General features: G+C 37.0%; 2 protein-coding genes across 16 annotated transcripts in view; both read right to left on the bottom strand.

Moving 5' to 3' along the window:
* The window catches only part of LOC135164611 (glutamate-gated chloride channel), a 42,419-nt gene extending 34,872 nt beyond the window's left edge, over positions 1-7,547 (bottom strand). For 5 of the 10 annotated variants that reach the window (XM_064125118.1, XM_064125119.1, XM_064125126.1 and 2 more), the window contains exons 1-3: positions 7,417-7,501; positions 1,693-1,760; positions 994-1,106 (exon numbers count right to left, since the gene is read on the bottom strand). In XM_064125118.1, the coding sequence (XP_063981188.1) occupies positions 994-1,106; positions 1,693-1,760; positions 7,417-7,482 (247 nt within the window). In that variant the 5' untranslated portion in view covers positions 7,483-7,501. Of the gene's footprint in view, positions 1-993; positions 1,107-1,692; positions 1,761-1,854; positions 1,916-6,706; positions 7,094-7,236; positions 7,336-7,416 lie in introns of those variants that run through there. The other 5 variants (XM_064125123.1, XM_064125122.1, XM_064125124.1 and 2 more) reach the window with 5 other exon arrangements.
* A 2,268-nt stretch (positions 7,548-9,815) lies between these two features.
* On the bottom strand, positions 9,816-18,592 carry Gpp (grappa). 6 transcript variants are annotated; one of them, XM_064125112.1, is made up of 7 exons: positions 17,822-18,592; positions 17,298-17,477; positions 16,903-17,229; positions 16,152-16,419; positions 13,093-15,711; positions 12,543-12,614; positions 9,816-11,338 (listed from the first exon to the last, which is right to left on the bottom strand). In XM_064125112.1, exons 1-7 carry the CDS (start codon positions 17,897-17,899, stop codon positions 10,881-10,883), a joined length of 4,002 nt encoding a protein of 1,333 aa, XP_063981182.1. In that variant the 5' UTR covers positions 17,900-18,592; the 3' UTR covers positions 9,816-10,880. The 6 variants fall into 6 exon arrangements, with proteins under 6 accessions (XP_063981182.1, XP_063981183.1, XP_063981184.1 ...); XM_064125113.1 differs by having other exon boundaries at positions 9,816-11,308; XM_064125114.1 differs by lacking the exon at positions 12,543-12,614.
* Positions 18,593-19,842: the final 1,250 nt, after the last annotated feature.

Genomic DNA, 19,842 nt, shown 5'->3' with positions numbered 1-19,842 from the left:
AGGAAAGGCAGGGGAATAATTTTAAAACAAAAAGTTCTCTGGAACTTTTGGATCGGAAGTATCCTTTTCAAATAATTCAATGTTGAAGTTGCGCCAATCAAGAGCGCGAGATGGACGGACGGTTATTCGTGATTGGAATGCAAGAGTTTGGTGTTACCCCCACCCGACGGTTCGAATCAGCGGGTGAAATAAAGGACTGTTTTTCGTTCGAAAAGCGCGATCACGAATGGCAGGAAAGAAATTACTGCAAAAAAATCACATTTCTCCCTCTCCTTTTGTTCGCATTTTCTCAAACCTTCCGAACCAAAAACGTAATCGTTTCTCTTTGCCTGAGTGCTTGATATGTGTGGACAAAAATGAATCGTCTGTCTATAGCAGTTTTCAGTCCATCTCAGTATGTTATAGTTTTTATAGTTTTTCTCCGAACAGTACCGAAATGTTTAGAATGTTTTTAATAAATAGAACCGAAGAAGAAACAGAAATGAATGAATGAACAAGGGCCTCGACAAGGCCCTTTTGTCAAATGGGTCTAGAGTGTGAAATCTTTGGTCACTAGGTGTCAGTTGATCTGTCTGGAGACACCATACCAGAAAGATATACCTTCTGCCTGCGATAATAAACAATTAAAGTTGATAGTTAAACCGTTTTTATATTATTGAGACACCTCTATCCATAATCGAATAGCTAAAGACATTATTGATTATCTAAATTAAATACGTCGCGCAATTGGATCTTCGGGAATTTAGGAAAATTTATTTTGAACTCCAATCCACCTTCTTGGATCTACAAACATCATCATAGCCAAAAGTTCCAGAAAATTTTTTGATTCTGAATTAACCCCCTAACTTGCACCTTTAGTTTCGGCGTTCGGTTTTGGAACCCTTGTATAGGTGGACCAAATGTGGTGAAATAGTGAATCACATGACTAGCATACCCTGGTGAAAAGGATTCAACTTATGCATAATAGCTGGTTTTTTCTGATGGAATATTTACCTGTTCCGTTTTCCCCGCTCGGCCGAATACGGGCATCGTACTTTTTCTCTCCAAGAATATCGTCCAGAACCTCCTTCTCCTTCGCTCGGTAGTCGACTTTTCCTGGCGAACATCTGCAAGCAAAATGACCACTTGATTCAATATCTCACGGCGTTCAATCACAAATCAATTCATTTCCAAAAATGAGCCGATCTAGCCAGTTACAGGGAGTTAAAAACTTATTTTTGCCAAAGATTCAGTTACTTCAGAGAAGTATTTATTTTTCAAAATTGTAGTTCTTCGGTCTAATTACTTCCAAGAGTTTAAATTATGATAATCATAGCATGAGTATTTCGTACGTGATCTGGAATGAACTTCATTAATAATTATTCATTTTCTCGAAATTTTCGATTTTCTTGTGAGATGAATTTCAAAGTATCATTTAATGTTCCCAATTATTGCAGGAGTTCACTCCAGGTTGCAATTAACATGATCATGTTCTAGAGGAATACAATTGATGCAATTCAGACCTAATGAGAATTATGAGGGCTTATTGGATTTCTGAAATAAAGGATCGCAAAAATTAATACTCCTCTGAAGCAAATGAATATTTGAGAAAAATAATTTTCTTCCTCAGTGCATCTCATCCAAATATAAATTTCATAGTCCTACAACTTCGCAACATGAATTACTGTCCAAGATTCAAACAAATTGTCTTACCTCGAAAGATGCAAAAGGGTTATCAGCACAGCTACCAACGGTAGTACTCCAGGCCACATTGCGGCGGCCTAAAAGCAGATGTAATCACATTTTCTCCTTGAGATTCTTTTGTGTTTATGTAGGACAGTAAAAGATGAATGAGAGATGATTTATTTCCCATACCGACCACCCTTCCTGTAACACACGCATTCAACCCCAAGCATCCCCTATGTAAAAACATTTATACAAGTACGGTCACAGTCTCTTCTGTACCGACATACGGGCGCGTTCTCACGTCAGCGACAGGCGGTGGTAGCACTCAGAGGCGCCCGGCCTCTGGCTGTCGTGAATGTCACAGCGTCCGTTACTAAGCTGGCCCAAAAAGGACAGTTAGAACAAAACGGACTCTTGGTGTTTGTAATAGTGCTTAAACTCCATATATATACCTAAATGGCGAGTTCGATTTTAAAACTTGATCAAACCTCTGCCTGTCAAAGACAATAAACTTGAGTACACGAGTGATCCCGAGTCCCATCAGGAGATATCACAAACAACACAACCAATCTACCGAAATCACACGATGATTTTAGCCCATCACATGGCATTTGCCGCGCAAATCCCTCCAATATCATCAAGCACTAAACTTGATAACCTCCTTTATCAATATCAAACAGTAAAGTAATATAATTTTAGTAAAACCTACGAATAGTGTGTGTAGAAATCTGCGGATTGCATCGATGCATTAGCATACACTGTGTGTGTGTGTGTGTGCAAATCAAAATGACATTCGGATTTTGTGACGTCTTTCGCAGTTCATCCCCTCTAGGACAGTGCATAATCAATAAACGTAGGGCTTTTTTTTACCGAAAAGCTTTTTCCCAATAATTTGCGTTTTTATAATTTAACAAATCGAAGTGAACTCATTTTTTAAGGGAACTATCATATCACGGAAGCCATGATAGTCTCTAGAGACATTTCATGGTTCCTAAGCAAAGCCACGAATAGATAGAAAGTGGTATTCACACTGAAAAAAATGTAGTAAATCAAACGGATTATTTATTGATTCAAACACTCAGTGTTTTTCATAATGCCAACGGAATAAGTTCTTGACGATAGGAATTATCTCGGAACTTTTAATGAGTTATGGGATTAAATTGTATGATTCAGTCGCTGATTCTGAGGGCTCCAAAGAGGAACCTCATGATTTGATCATATGGGGGTTCACATCTCTCGTATATTGCTTTGGATTCTCTGAATATTTCACATCAAATTTAAATTGTTATTAAACTGTGACCGCATTCCGTTGATCGGAAAACTTATTGTAAGCGACGTCGATAACGGGATCGCATGTAATAAGATATTTTCAATGGAATAATTACTTATTTTCAAACGAATATGTCATTATCGACGATCTATAGGGAACCTACTGGTAAAATGAATATTTAAAATGTTGAAACATTGGAATTCTATATTCACATGAAAGAACATGCACTCAACAAAATATATTCCATAGAATCCACAATATTTTTCTATCAGTGCAGCAGTGTAGCTTCGACCAAAATCCACGAAATTTCCGAAAAAATAATTAAATTGTATAATCCCGGTAGATTAATTTCCGAGACAACCCCGAGGCACCTGAACAAATCAGTTTTGCCCAAAAAAATCATTCAAGAATTCAAAGAAAAATAAAACATGTATTCGAAGCTGTAATTAGTGAAAAAAAAAAAAGAGGAATCCCTCGCTTTCATCGGAAGAAGGTTTCACCCTTCGGATCGATGCGCCTGTAGTCTCACCCCCTGTGAAGTTGAAATCACCAAGTGTTCTAAAAAAAAATTATTCAAAAATTATTCAAATAATAATACATCTTTCCTTTAGATTGGAAACTTTCTCGATTAACGATGATTGCAAAAAATATAGAACCCCTGCACCTCAAGTGAAATAGAAATTCACTCCTCTGAAGGCTTTCATATATTTTCCAACCCCTCTAAAGTCTATCCCCGAGTGTTTGGGAATATGTACTTGGAAATTGGATCGACATGACAAGTTTTTTTTCGAAATTCTTTAATTATTTTTTACCGGCAAAAGAGAGTTGTTCAACTGGCTCAGAGTTATCTACCGATTTATTATACCGAGATTGTGAAATTTGATCATTTTTTGGTGGATTTGAATACCATTTTAAAGAGTTCAGTGGAACGTTTTTAGACGAGAGGCGTCAAGACGAATAATTTAAACAAAAAATAATATCAATTAGTTAAATAATTAGACAATGGATCAAAAAGATTGTTCTGATGTTTTCTTGTAAAATTGCTAAATGCAAAATTGATGAGACCAATTGATTATAACAATTTATTATATTGCATAGGCGTGATATAAAGCATTAAGTCATACGCCATTGCTTTGGGCCGAAATTTAAAAAAATATAAGACTAGTAACATACCAAAAATTCAAAGGTATATAATTCATTTAGAAGCACGTTGCTTATTTACTAGCAGCAATATCCAATATCTCAACTATATCCATCAATATATAAAAATAATGTGCTTGTGTTTATATTCTAGAAAATTAATTAACGATGTACTGAGACAAAAATATCATAGATTCTGCGGAATATATTTTGTTGGATGTCTGTCTTTTCATATGATAATAGAATTCCATTGTTTCAACATTTTTAATGCTCATTTTCCTAGTGGGTTGCTCATAGGTCGTAAACGAAGTCATATTCAAAAATATCTTATTACATGCGATTCCATTGATGTGCTCCACAAGAAGTTTTTAGATCGATGAACTGTGATGCATTCGAATAACTACTTGAATGTGATGAAATAGTCAGGGAATCCCAAGCAATATACGATAGATTTGAATCCCCATGTGATGGAATCATGAGGTTTATCTTTGGAGCCCTTAGAATCAAAGATTGAAGGGTTCAGTTTAATCACGCAATCCATTAAAAGTGCCCGGTTATTCCGTATGAAGGACTCATTCCGTCGGCACTATTGAAAAACCCTGAGTGTTTGAATCAATAAATAATCCATTCGTTTTACTACATTTTTCTTTGAGTGGATGAAGCCTATCGAAATCTGATTCGACTTGTCGATCAGTTAACGGAGGTGAGGAGCTGTCGCAGAGCGAGATCAGCAACGACCTGACGTTATATGATCATCAGGTGTCTCATTAATCGGCCACGAATACGCTCTGACGCTCTTCCATTAAAAAAATCCTGTGCCAGCAAGCAGAGAGGGCGATGAAGGGGGTGGGAGGGACAGGAATTCCCGGAGGCAATGTCTAGATGTAGCCAGCATTAAATCTGATAGACACACGTAATTCTTCATCAAAGGTTCTGATGGCAATCGCTTAACATTTATGTGTCACGCGACTTTGACATGCAATCGTAAAACTCATAACTTCTTAACTTCATTTTGCTGGTGAATGGAAACTTTGTAATCGTTTAAATTTACACTGCACTACACGGACAGAAAAAGAAATAAAAAATTACCCAACCGTTTGGTAATGTGGTGTTGTGATTTGGTCATTTAACAAAAATTACGATATCGCTCTTTAAAATGTGTGGAGTCTTTAGTAAAGTTTATCTACTCGTTCATGAAAAATAGTCAGATAATTTTTTTTTAATGGATGGATCGTTTTTATTAAGCACATGACAAATTTTGCTGAAAGCTACAGTGATTGTCCGGAAATGCCCAAATACAATAATATTACAATACGGTTGGGTAATTTATAGTCAATTTTTTACTCCGTGTAATTTGAATTTTATATCATATCATATGTGTGTATTTAGGGTGGTCCTCTCGGGTGAAATTTCGTCTACAGAATTAAAATTTCATCCATGTATGGATTTCTTACAATTTAGTTTCTGATTTTTTTTAGTTAGATAGTTAAAAAAATCTTATTGAATAATTAAATGACGATTCAATAAGTTTGGTTGGCTATTCGTTCCACCGACTCCAAAATAAGAGGCAAAACTATTAATTGCTTTCATTTATTTTAAGATTTGTCAAAACTGTATTTTTTAAAAACCAAAATTCTAACCGAAGTTTTGAAGATAATGCTTCAAATTTCTACAATCACAGCTTCAGACCTTTGTTTATTTAAAAAATCATTGTTTACTGATAGAACGATTTATGTATTCTGAACGAGATTCGTTAATTATGAACGAATGATAGAGCTGAATCTGATCAAATGAATATGCGTTAATAGTTAATGCATGGCTCATTTGAATGGTAAAAGTCAAGGCAAATAAGGTTTATCAAATGTACATTCATTAACTATTAACGAATGAATGTTTGGTGAAACCAACAGACCTCAACCGGCAACCAAAGTCCATTCGTTTATGACACTAATTCGTTCTATCAGTCATAGCCACTTTAATTACTTTGATGTCAAGTTGACTAAAAATTTTGAAATTTTCCTGATTTTAATGAAATATTATCCAGTTTAATAAACTAAATGAGAAATAAATAATGCACGATTAAGCGAATTTATATATCAAATCACCATTCGAAATCATTTTGCTAGATTATTAGTAAAAATAACTACAAATTATACAATGCACCAGCAATTTTCCACTTGTCTTCCTCACGACTATAACAATATGTAGCACTTATAATTATATAACACATAAACACTTAATTTCCACCACGTAATTTAATGATTTCCAATACACCCCATGAAAAGTAACGCACGAAATGAAATAAAATGGCATTTGTTCACTTTGGAAATTGGTCACCTGAGGATTGACGTTCTCTCTGAATAAGGATGGAGAAGAAAAAGAATGTGATTCAATAACGTTTCGACACTCATTAAGTTCACAGCCCGACATATCGATCAATTGCAATCATACAATTTCCCATCAATATCGGGGGTACATCTGTGATTTGCCCCATATAACGTAGAAAAGATTCAGGGATCGTATCCTTAAGTGACACTTATCAACACTCGCATCCAGCACTTGTCATCATCACACAATTCGCCCAAAATTTTCCCCCACATTAAACAATTAATCACTCCACAATTTTTTTACCTGTCCTATTTCCAATTTCCGTGGACTATAGAATATATCAAGAGACCTCTGAGACTGTCAGGTTATTACTCCACTAACTGATTTCACTGATTTCTCCAAAGACTGTTCAATCTTTCAATCTGGCGGCTCTTTTTCTTTCCAACAGTAACTGACATGCATATTCTCATCTTACATTCAGTTTCTGGGTAACATAATCCACCCTTGATACTCCACCCCTAAACGTCCACTCCCGTATATATATTTTTTTCTTTCTTGCTACTGGAGCCCACCTTCCCCCACTCACTCACCCTCGCCGACATTCTTGTTCTACTCATGTCTCAATTAATTTTCTATTTCTAAAAGTGAATGATGTTGAATGATAAAAGCCAACTAATCTTCCATATGACTAGATGTTCAATCACCCTCGACTGACAAAATGACAGTGAAACGACACTCGAAAAAAAAAGATGTGCAGAAAAAAAAAATTGACAGAAAATGTCTCAACCAAGTGAATGTTGATCTGATGATTACTCTGATTGTTGATAATTTACCTGGAGAGGATGAAAATCCTAGGCAATGACGGTGTAACGGGGTGGCGATGCTGACATGGCGCCCCTCAGATATAACAGTGCCTAACGGGACCAGAATAACTGTACAATGGGAATCTTATAGATGTTGTATATCGTTAGGGGTGCGATAAGAAAAAAAAATAATATATATATCGCTCCTACCTCGGGGAATACCTCTCCAGGACTGGCGGTTGGTGGAAAGTGCCTCCAACCAGCCCCAACTCTCATCCACACATATACATCTGTATTTTTCTCATTTCACCCTACCTGGTTGCTGGTGCGCTATTGATCTTGTCCCAGACACCCCGACCATCCACGCAGACGCTTAACGTTGCCGCGTCGCTTTAGCAACGTGACGTCATTCACCACCACTATCGTCATCCCCCAGGATACACTCCACCTCCTTTTTCACTCGTCTGTTAGCCAGTTCTTTTCACCATCGACGGCTCACCCTTGCGCACATCTGTCTTTCTCTATCGTATGATACGCAACCTAGTGCCCTCCTCTTCTCGCTTGTATTCGACCCCTCCTGGACATTCATAGTTTCGATGAACTGAGGAAGACGACCGAGATACTGATGAGGATGGATAAAGGCCAACGCTGGTCTTGTACCACACATGCATATCATCCCCACGCCCTTTCAACTGGAGGACATCATCCCATTCTCTAATCGGGATACCAAATGCCCTATTGTTTTTCCATTGGAAACAGTTTGATGGAGATCATTCCGATGACATTCTAGGGAACTCCCTGGCATTCCATCCGATGTCACCAGCCCAGGAGTGGACTTCGTCGACAAGCTCAACTGATATTTTGGGGTATCTAATTTATATAGAAGAGACATTTGGAATTTTCACGAATTTTGGAGTTCTGACACTGGAGATACGATTACTCGAACCAGATCTTTAATGTGATGCTGTTCCAAATCCAAATACTAATGCCAAAGAACTGATATTATGATTATTATTCAAAGAGGAAGGGGTTTGGCGGTTGTTTCAATAGAGAGATTCGTTGTAATTGATTTTTCCGGATGATTAAAATAAGAGGTTTTGCATGTGTTTCGATTGTCATTTCGATGATTTTCCATAAAGATAAAAAAAGGGACAATACCGCTCGCGTTTACGAATAATTAACGCTGCTGTAGTGATAATCAATCTTATTATGGAACAAAAATATCCTAGAAAAACGGAGTCATGATATTATCTCGGTTATGTGATCGTTTGTAATGTGGGGAAGAAGAATGCACTAGAGTTGCAGCTGATGGGCATCACTGATTTTGAGTGAACTTAACTCACTTGGTCCTGGTGTTGAATCAACTGAAGACTTTACATTCCCATCAGTATACTTAGTTGACTTACCTGCAGAAACTGAATGTAAGAGCAGGCAAACATTTTTCTTTGGATAATTAAGAGAATATTTAAAAGGATTGTTTTGTTAGAATCATTAGAATTCAATGCTGACTTGTATAAAGGACTCATCTTTCAAAAATCAGAGCTGTTGTTCTTCTATGAATCGGTTTCCATTTTTTCGATTAAATAAGGAGTAGGTTTTACTTGTTCATTGGAATTGAACTTTAATTTAGGTACAAATTGATCTATGTGAAGATTTTCATTCCTTCGTAATTAAAATTGAGCCCTCAAGAAAGAAAATGATTCTGGAAAAAATCCTTTAATATCGGGAAAAAACGAATGTGTTCTTATAGATTAGAATTGAATTCCCATAAGCAATGGAAAGGTTCTTCTAAATTAATCGAAATAGTGAAACCTAATTCATATAATAAAAACATAATCTCTTACTACGCAAAGAGGAGTACATGATCCATTATACAATAATCATCATCATTATACGGCGATCATGTGACTATCTGGAACGAATCGGAATTTTTTACCCACTAAAATGTTCATTTTTGACATTTCTATTTGTCCATCATTTTGTGCAATACGCTAATTAATCTAAATAATAAATCTAAAAGTGAATTTAATGGAATCAAACGTACTGCTCTGCTGCGCGAAACAGGAAAAGTACATCCTGCGATCTGCAGAAAGCAGCTTATTTCCGCGTTTTGCTGACACGTATTATTGAAAACCCTTGCATATTCCATAGAATTCTCGGGTGGACGACAAGTGCCACCCATTAAATGTAACGAGTGCACTGGTTCATTATTTTATATTTTTTCTTTTCCCCCTTTTTAAAAAATATATACAAAGTGTTTGCCCACATGTCGAACCGGAGTGTTCGTTATGCATTGCCCTCGCGACCATTTTTTCTATCCAGGATGGGTTACCACCTCATTCCATTTTCCATCAGGCTGACGGCCTCATCAGAAGCTAGCAGTTTCTTTTTACAATTTTTTTGTGCATTTTATCACTATGCCCGGTCGCCACGGGGCGTCAAAAAGATCCAAAAGCAAAGTGAAAACACATTGAGTCTAAATGAGAATCCACTGTGGCTATTTTATCTTAGAAAATACAACTAAAATTTTTTTTTTCAATTTAAAGTTCATTGACTTTGGCGATCATATTAAATCGGGGAGGGATATGATGAATAAATAAGCGATGACGTTTTTGATTGTTACAAAAACCTTAGTATTAAAATATTCCAATAAAACAATAAATAATTGATCATGATTGTTTTCACTAATCATCATAAAATTAAATAGAACGTTCGGCAGTGTATTAACATGCTAGTGTATTGTTTTTTGTTTTAATTTTCAACTTTATCTCTCATTCCCTAAGAAATGCTTACATACAAGTTATGTATCCATTACATATCGATTAATGCTATTTGCATTTTGTTCTGATGTTTAAATGTTCTTGCTTTTACGGGAAATCATTGTATCGCATTTCGTTCAACTGTACAAGCATATGAGATTCACTTCACACACGAATCTATGCATAATGTAGCCTAAATTGATGGTGATTCAACCATATTTCAACTACGTGATACGCACTTTTGTTGATAGTCCTTGAGAACATTCGGACATGCTGTGCGCATCTACTTTAACATCATTCTTCAGTTCCTTTCAATTCTAGTATCTCTGATTCACTCGCTCTTATCCACATTTCTACACTCAATTAATTAGAATATGAACACATCAGTCATTTTATTGATCATTAAATGAATCTGACAAATCGTACTAAAGGAATATCATATTTTCCAGTGATACAACGTTCTGCAACGAACACACAAAGGTTTCTCATCTCATTTTATCTTCCTCTTAATAAATAACTATAAACTAGTCATTGCATCAGTCTCTCTCTAAAGGTAATTCATCCCTCAATATAATAGTGCTGCATTTGTATATATTGAAATAAATACCCAGAAGCAATGAGTTATAGGACATGGGGAAAGTCTACTTGTCAAATAATTTTTTTAAATGAACTATAAAAAAAAGGACAAAAAGTGCAAATAAACAATAGAAAATGAAAACATCCTAATTTTGTTCCTACAATAACGTCTCTTCATATGAATAAATGAACTCGGATATTTCATGAATCGCTACATAAAGATTCAAAGTCTCGTTTTAATGCAAAAAAAATAGAATAAAAAAATTGAAAACAAAAAAACAAAAACAAGATTTAAGATGCAATTAAAATTAATACAAAAGAAACAATAAATGTGAGGAGTTACGACTGTTCGCCATTCGGTGGCCAATGACCGCAATTATTGTGCCAATCCCAGTCCTTTCCTTTGGGTCGAAATTTACTAGTGCTGCCAGAATTATTCCAATCGCGATGAAAAAATTTTTTCTTGAAATGATGACGTTCAGGATCTGGCTGACGTTGATATTTCAAGGGTACTGATGACGATGTATTACTCGATGGATTGGGTGGACGTGGACTGGTGGGTGATGGTGTTCTCGGTGGTCCAAGTGCTTCATCAGGTGATGGAATAACTGGTGGTGGGCCAATTGCAGCATCCGATCCAAGCCCACTGTCTGGACTCGTGTTAACACCTTCAGTTGATCTTCGACGTTTATCGAGCTCTGTCGAAGCAAATGCCACAAGACGATCGAAACCCGAACTTATGCGATCTTGCCAATCTGCTTCACCGTCTGAAAATTCCGTTGCCAACATATTTTTTCCTAAACATGTCATACTTTATTGATTTTGTGTACTTTGTCTTATTATATGTGGATGACGTCTGAAGTTTTCATAAAAATAAGCCAATTTATCTACGAAGTATTGCATGCAGAGTTCTATGTATACGTTAGGGTGGTCGTTGCTGCTGAAATTTTCTCTACTTTCTACTGAATATATTCTAAAGAAAATCATCCTAAAATTGGAAATCTCCATTCCAATTTCAAAATGCCCATTCCCCTTTCTTCCCACAATTGTCACATCCCTCATAAAGTTTCTTCTTTTTATTAAACTTCATACGGATCGCACAGATTTTTACAAGAATTAGAAAAACAATTTTTTTAATACTTCTAATAGTTTAAAAATTCTGAGTCACAAAATTACATTACATTACTGTCAGTGCGACTATTTTCCTATTCTTTTTTGTAATTTTAAGAAAGTCTATAACCGAGAATTAGAACCACGAATCTATTGTACTGCTATACTCGATATTTATTGTAATTATATTTGTATTCTATATTAACTTGGCAATCTCCAACCAAACAGGTGATGAATGATAAATTATTTATTTTTAATTTTGAGGGAATTGAGATAATTTTATTTATTCTATTCTGCTTCCTTGAATAGTCGATTATTCATCAATTACTTCGCTAATTATTTCTTATTTTAAGTAGTGTTTAAAGGGTTAATATTTTACAATCAACTCGCTATTTCCATTTAAAATTTATGTTATCCTTGTGGGGGAAGGGGGAATTGTCATGGGGGAGGGATGTGTTCAACCCATTTTTGGACGTTTTTTAAAAATCTAGTTGGAGAAAATTCAGCGAGCAACAGAGATGATTCTATCGACAACGACCACTACCCTAGTAAACACCTACATTACTACAGTGAAAGAAGAAGAGAAATAGTTATTTATGTTTTTTTGGCATTCGTAGAACGGTTACCTTTGGTTGTAAATCAGTCAGTCATTCGCTCTCCTTGGATATACTTTTTAATGAGGGTGATGTTAATACTATTTTAATCTGATAATTTTGGCTTATTTTCATGTACTCTGCAACTGATTTCGATGAATGGTATTATCCAAGATTTTTCCATTTAAAAAAACTGTTATAATTTTAATTGCATAAAATCAGAGCATTGTGAGGATTAAACAGTGAGTATGAAATAACTGAGAGAAAATTTTGAAAAAAATCCTTTGGGAAAACTCACCAGGAGTCACGAACCAACCCAAAGGCAGCCATATCTTTCTGTTTTTCCCCTCTGATCTGTGCGCCTGAATCGCTAACAAAACAAGCCTCGGGGACTTTTTCATCTTTTTTTTTTTCATTCATTTTTATTATTTTTTAAAAACCTAGATCCCGAGGTTTTTGCAACTTAGAGAGACGATGTGTATTTTTTTTACCAATAAAACAGCTACAGTGCATCTACCAAGTACAACCAACAATTGAAAATAATGAGATAAATACATAGAAAAAGAAAAGAGTATTAGAAAAACCTAATCCACAGTGAGAACTCATAGATTTCATAACAAAATAAAAAGTCAATGTCCATTTGAAGAGATCCAAATACGTAGAAATGAAAAAATCTAATTGAAAGCAAGCCTCAATTTCAATCATCACAAATTTTGAAACTGTCATCGCATTGAAAAGATATCACGGAGAGCTTTGGAAAAAAAAAATTTGAAAGAAATTAAATGACAAATTGAAATAAATAGAGTATTAATTATTGATATGTTAGGATCAATGTCAACTATACATACCATCATCACCAATGCCATTTCTTTGCCTCTGATTGCTCATCTGTGGTTCATCAACAAGAGGGGTTGACGTATTGGAGTGGGGTTCAACGGGTGGACTGAGTGGTGCACCACTAGTGCTCACTGATGATACACTAGTTTCATTTTTAACACTAGTAGGTTGAATCGGTGGCGATGGTACCCTATCACTTGTATTATTGTAGCGTGGATAAGGGGCATATCTCCTACTATTTGTCTCGTTCTTTCCACTGTGATTATTACTAAGTATTCTAGCATGTAGTGAAGCAGCGAGTCCTTCAACAGGTACATCACCATTGGCTCCTTGGGACGAATGAAGTGAAGCTGTGGGCTGTGTTGTTTGTGTCTGATTTATCATAGATGAATTATCAGCAAAATATGATTCATGATAAGGTTTTATATCAGCCCTTGGCAGTTGTACTGGTGTATAGCGTTGATTTTGATTTGCTGGGGTAAATAAAACTGAGGATCTTGATGGTGTTGTTGTGGGTTGAGTTACTGATGAACATGTTGGTGCATAACTGGCAACATGTGCCAATGTGGCAAGGCCAGTATCACCCTCAGCACTTGCTGGTCTTGAAATTGGTGAATAAACAGTCTCTGGTCTTATGATACCACTCATGTCAACAGCAGCATTTATAATAGATTGATTTGATATTTCGAGAGTTCGTTCAATTTCCCCACTCACTAAATCACCAATAGTTCTTGTACCAAGTAATCCATGACCAGGTGGATTTGTTCGTGTCTCGGGGGGTTGTTGACGACAATCAACAGGTCTGTCATTTGGTACATGAGATGTCAAACGTTCTTGAGACAGGTGACGACGAAGGGCCAATTTTGCGGGTGATACTTGAGTGTAATCAGGAGCTGGAGCGTTTGGAGGTAATGCTTGACGCTTTCTGTCAGGCTCTGACGATTGGGATGAAAGTGATGGCATTTGAGGTATCTGTTGTTGAGCTGAGTGCTGTTGTTGTTGTTTTGTACGATTTTGTTGATCCTCATTCAATACACTGGTTATTATACTCTTCAATCGATCCTCAAAATTTGCTACTCTCGGTGGCTCCTGAATACGATTCGTTTGGTCTCTCTGGGAATTGTGAGATGGGGAAAAATTGTAGTTTGATTGGGGCAAACGTGGACGATTACTGGGAGGATTTGATGATGAATTGTGACGATTTGGTATTCTGCCAGCCTCGATCTGACGTCCTGTTTCAAGAATTTTTTGCGCCAGTATCTCTGGATTGTTCTCCTGAATTTTTCCTATGTCTGGTACATCTGGCCATTCTTGGGAACGTGAACGGGCATCTCGGTGTTTACGAGACGAAGCTGATTTCCCATTGTGCTGTGAGTGATGATTTTGTGATTGTTTATTCGACAAAGATTCTCGCTGTTGCTGAGACAGAACTGCTTGTTTTTCAGTCGTTGTACGCTCGAGTACATTCAATTCATGCTCGAGTTTTGAGACCTGTGAATGTAATTTCTTTCTCTGCGAGAGAGTCTGCGATATTTCTTTGAGAATATAATCAGGTGTTAAAACAGCTGGTGAATTATGAAGATTATATTTATCTTCGATTTCCTGATGTCTTTGTGCAGCTAGTCGGGACTGTTCGGTCTCCATCGATGACACCTGTGCCTGAAGTTTACTAGCCTTTGCCTGCAATTGCTTATGTCTCAAAACAATCTCTTTAGCTTTAGCAAGTAAATCACCCGGTGATGTCGCATTTATACCTAATTCAGTCATTCGTGCTTTAAGTAAAGCTACACTATCGTCAATTAGTACTTTAATTTGCTTTTCCAATTGGGCAGCACGTGATTGTAATTTTGAATTACGCTCTCTTTCTTTAGTAAGATCAGCAGTAACTGATTGTTTGTAAGCTGGTGTTCTCATTGATTCAAGAGTGAGCATGAATTGGTCCCTATAAAGATCGAGGAGAATTTGCAGTGCATAAGGGGTTGCTGATGGTGCTGGGGGTATGCTCAGCTCCTCATGAACTGAGGTAGAATGTGGTTGGAGAGACAACGAAAGAGATGAAAGATGTTGATCGATGCAACCCGGTGCTGGAGGTAATTTTTTACCAATCGCCTGTGGTGAAGTACTGAGGAGTGTCTGACTGTGTAGCAAATCCAATCCAGATATATTAATCGCCTTCTTTGGTTTAGTCTTTTTAACAGCTCTACCACGTTGTCTACCTCTCGTTGATTGCTGCCTAACAATAGCCGCTCCTGCTACTTTTCTGTTTAATTTTCTGTGGATCTTCGTTTGACGTCTGCTCTTCATGTTTTCGTCAATGTCTGAGTCACTATTTGTACCCACTAATTCATTGTTATTTGGACTCTCTAGTTGCCTTGATAGATCCCTCTTTGCTCTCTCACCTCTGTCTGATCTCACCGATAATTTACTATGGTTGCTGGCAGTGTTGCTTATCACAGACTCAGAATTTTCAATATCTCCTCCACCTAGTCTGTTGTTTTTCAATCGGTGGAAGTAACGCTCGAGCTTTGTTCTGTCGATCACATGGAGATAATAAGACACGGGCTTACCGGTCCATGAGACTGAGCCTTTCAGGGGAGTCATTTCAGAAACGTGCATTATGGTTCCGATGTCTGTTAAAAAAACAAACAGAGTTTCAGTTTTCACCAAGTTATTCTATTAGCATAATATAATGGAAAAATATTTTGCATAAAAAACAAATTTCTCCATTTGATTGGTTTCCAAGGTATGGAATATTCCATGGGAATTTAACGTGATCAAAATCTTCATCATCGTCGATCATATTATCCATTTTTTGTGTAGCTTTACATGAAATCATGCGAATTTTCTACTTTAGCAGATTAAAAGGGGTTTCCTCATCGTAGTTTATTATGGAATTGCCCATATCTAATCTTCTAATCTAAAAAATCAAACGAGAATATTCTTCTCAACAAGTAAGTGAATAGTCTAAAATTGGAGACTGCAACGAGAGGAGAGAGATGTGAAGATTAACCAAAGATGAATTCTATAACATTACGGACAATTATTTGAATTGAAATATTGTATTACGTACCACTTAAATTTCGATCTGTTATTCGAAAATTCAACGGACAGAATGACTTCGATGAGACAATACGAGCTCCATCACGCAAATCAGCGAAACGTTCTTTCAGTTGATGATCAACGGTCGGTCCAAATGCAAAATTATTAACAAATACTATTGTTGCACTAGTAATACTTTCGCGATGCTCGTCAGCGAGAAAATCACCTTTTACAAGACGATAATCTCCGCACCGTTTACCATACCAGTTCAGCCATTTGCGAAAATTTGTTTCCATACCCTGAAAAATTGAAATTAAGGAATTTTACTAATTGAGTGTTAAGAAATAACGGCAGTGTGTTCATTGACTATAACATGTTTTCATCGATGTCTAAAATATTTAGGATGAGAATAGAATGTTATAGATTGTGTTTGTTGAATTCTTACAGGTACAATCGTATAAAATAATCCTATAAAGTATTTTATTTTAATTTCTTAACCTCATCAAGTGGAACCAGACCCTATGTGTACTATTTTACGTATTATTGAAACTATTTAACAGAGGTAACAGGCGTAATAGATTTAAAACATTGTCCTGAGTGCTCTGAATCCCTCTAAATGACGATAACACTTTAATTACTTATATGAACTTCTTTGATAAAGATAAAATAGCGCCGACCCGCGAAACACTTTGAGAAACAGGAAAACTATAATAATTAATTTAGGCGGTTGCAAAATACTTCAATTGAAACATATCTTCCTTTTTCCTTCCAACGCATCTCACCTGTGCATAACGTGAAGGCACATCAGCTCGCTCAACCCCCAGGCAAATTTTACAAGCAGTTGCTGCTGCCATTTGCAACACAACTTGGCCAACACCTGAGCCCAAGTCGACAAAAACATCATCCTCAGTGATCTCAATCTGATCAATCATCTGACAAACAAGCTCATAACTCGTTTCTCCATAAACTTCTGGTGAAAATGGCTCATACTGATTGAGCTTGTCAGGCTCAACAACAGCTTGATTGTACGTTTGTTGAAGAATATGTCGAAGTAATCCCCTAGTTGGTCGTTTATTAAGTCTCTGTGAGGGTAAACTGGTTCCTTTTTCCTACAAAGAATCCCAAACCCATCAATATTTTCATATTATCTCAACAAATATCGATAAAAAACACTCACGAGCTGAACGAGGCTGTCAATAGCTCTGTTGAAACGATCACACAGGGCCTTCATGCTCTCAAAATTCCTTGTGTCATATTCAACTAGTATATTATTCTCCAACGGCAGTTTTAAATCTGGCAAATCTTCACACACCCATCTCATTGTCTCCACCACGTCCAGTGCCCCATCGTGACGGTCCTGATAAATCATTGGTAATTATTGATGAATAACATGATGAATCATTTGTAAACATTCATAAATAACCTCTACAACAATTCAATTTCACCCCATTAAGCCCTTTCGAGACGAAAAAATCAACCGACTCTTGAATTTGTTAAAATTCTCTCATACTCATGGTTTATGTACACAATAAAATGAAACGAAACAAAATTAAAAAAATGAAAATTCCGTTAACCACGTATCTTCCTCTACACGTACACTCAACCTTCACTCACACGTGCCCACACTTCGACTCAACCAAATACACTGATAAAACCATGAAACAGCAACCAAACACTTGAAAAATAAATAAATAAACTCACAGAACCCGAGCCAGAGGTAAGTGGCCACTGATAAACGATGGGCTCAGCTCCCGCTGGTGAATGTAATCTCAACTCCATAACTCTGTAGAAATTGTTCAACAGAACTCAAAACGTTTCCCGTTCAGTATCAAAATAATCCAAAATACGAATACCAGCTGTAGTTGCACTTCTTCTCGTCGAAAATAATTTTATGGAGGAGGTGTGTGTGTGTGTGTATTTTTTTTCTTCTCTCTCTCTCTCCGTTTAATCGAGACGTTCTTATTTTTCAGTGATGTAACCCAGTAAAAGTCCACGTTAAATATCCTCAGTTATTTTTACTATTTTTATTGTTATTTGGTATCTCACATCCTCTAGGACTCTACCACCACGTAGATGAGGACGCTGGCGGACTCCCCCCGCTCCGCCGTCTTTTTTCCGCACATGAAGCACCACAGAAATACTTCAATTTTTTCGTTTTTACACCTGACGCCTTTTTCCTCGACTCAAATTATTTGTCCACAACTACTCAAGTAACACAGATGTAGAGTAACATATCAGTAAATGGTACTGATTAAATATTATTGTGATTTATAGATGAACACATATGCACATTAAATTGTTGAAAAATAATTATATGGAAAATGAAAAAAAATGGCCAGAGAACAGAGAGAGGAGATCCACAAATGGCATTAAAACCGCACGACGGAAAACACTAGTGGAATGGTGATTACTGGGGGGTACAGGGGGAATGACGACATCAAAACATGGCGTCATGGACTGTCGTTTCCACGGAATCTCTTTCGAGTGACTATGCTCCTTTATACTTGTGCGCAGGCGCAACAATCAGCCATTGAACCTATACCAATTTCTCCTTCTCGTGAGGTTGCACTCTGTTGATAACGTTCAGGCAAATTGATAAAAAAGAAATAACGTGTCTGGTCTGTATATATGTAGACAGGGAGGTATATTGAGGGAAGGTGGACCAGCGGCTATTCAACCGTGAACTTGAAAATTCATTTGACTCATTTGGCGTTGACTTCTAGTAATTCAATATATTTTTTTCGCTCACGTTGAAACAAATGGGATGAATTTTCAGGAGCCCTTGGGAGTAGGGGATGAAGACCTACGTGAGATTTCTCACGTACCATGTGGGCATGCAGAGAACATTTACATTTCAAAAATACATTCTCTTGGGACCAAGGGAATGTGGCTCTGAGATGAATTTAATTATTAATTATCTGTTTTTGGTGTAAATCATTTTATATATGGATTTGTAAACAAATAGCCTAATTTTTGTTCAAGTTGATTACTAGAAACATGGGACGATGTGCAACAGGTTTTGGCTGAATAAATAATTTAACGGTATTATTATGGCATCATGTGATCGTGTGGTCTTCTAATCTAAAAAATATAATTGTTATTACTAACATTTGGTCCGGTCAGATATTCATCCGTTACACAACGCCCTCTCTTTTCCCTCGGACATGGACTTTCTACGCAACGCTCCTACAAGGAGGGTAGACTAAAGTAGAGGGTCAGATGCCAGGAGTCAGGCGACCGAATGTCAACGCTAGTTACGACCCCGACAACGGAATGCGCTATCGTCGATTCTGGCGGCTGCGTGAGGGGCCCGACACTTTGCTAGTTCATTAAAAACCTGTCTCTTCGTTCTTAATGAATATTAAAGTTAAAGCTAACATTGTTCGGGGGAGAATGAAATCCTCCTCGATCGGGCCAAGTTTCATCCCTCAATATTGGTAAATGAAAATTAAAACCACGAGGAAAGTTGAAGGGCGGTCTCTGCACCGAGATTCCATTGGGGTCGCCGCCGCTCTTCGACTCTCTTCGGGGATTTTAATCTTAATGACCCCAAATTAAGAGATGAAACTTGGCTTGGTCGAGGAGACTTTAATTCGTCTTCGAGCAGCGTTGGATTAGCTTCTTAATCTTCATTAGGAAGGGAAATATAATCTTTTAATGAGGAGGCGATTTTTCGGGTACCTCAACGAGCCGCCAGAATCGACGATGGCGCTTCCCACCGC

Source organism: Diachasmimorpha longicaudata, chromosome 7 (assembly GCF_034640455.1).
Source record: "Diachasmimorpha longicaudata isolate KC_UGA_2023 chromosome 7, iyDiaLong2, whole genome shotgun sequence".
Taxonomy (NCBI): Eukaryota; Metazoa; Arthropoda; class Insecta; order Hymenoptera; family Braconidae; genus Diachasmimorpha; species Diachasmimorpha longicaudata.
This window is presented reverse-complemented; position numbering and strand designations above follow the sequence as displayed.

What these genes read in the sequence shown, in the direction of transcription:
- Gpp (XM_064125112.1), bottom strand. Translation starts at nt 17,899, where the DNA reads ATGGAGTTGAGATTACATTCACCAGCGGGAGCTGAGCCCATCGTTTAT. An exon ending in TTGACAGCCTCGTTCAGCTC is followed by an intron (nt 17,230 to 17,297) that starts GTGAGTGTTTTT and finishes GATTCTTTGTAG; the next exon opens with GAAAAAGGAACCAGTTTACC. An exon ending in AACAGATCGAAATTTAAGTG is followed by an intron (nt 15,712 to 16,151) that starts GTACGTAATACA and finishes TTTTTTTAACAG; the next exon opens with ACATCGGAACCATAATGCAC.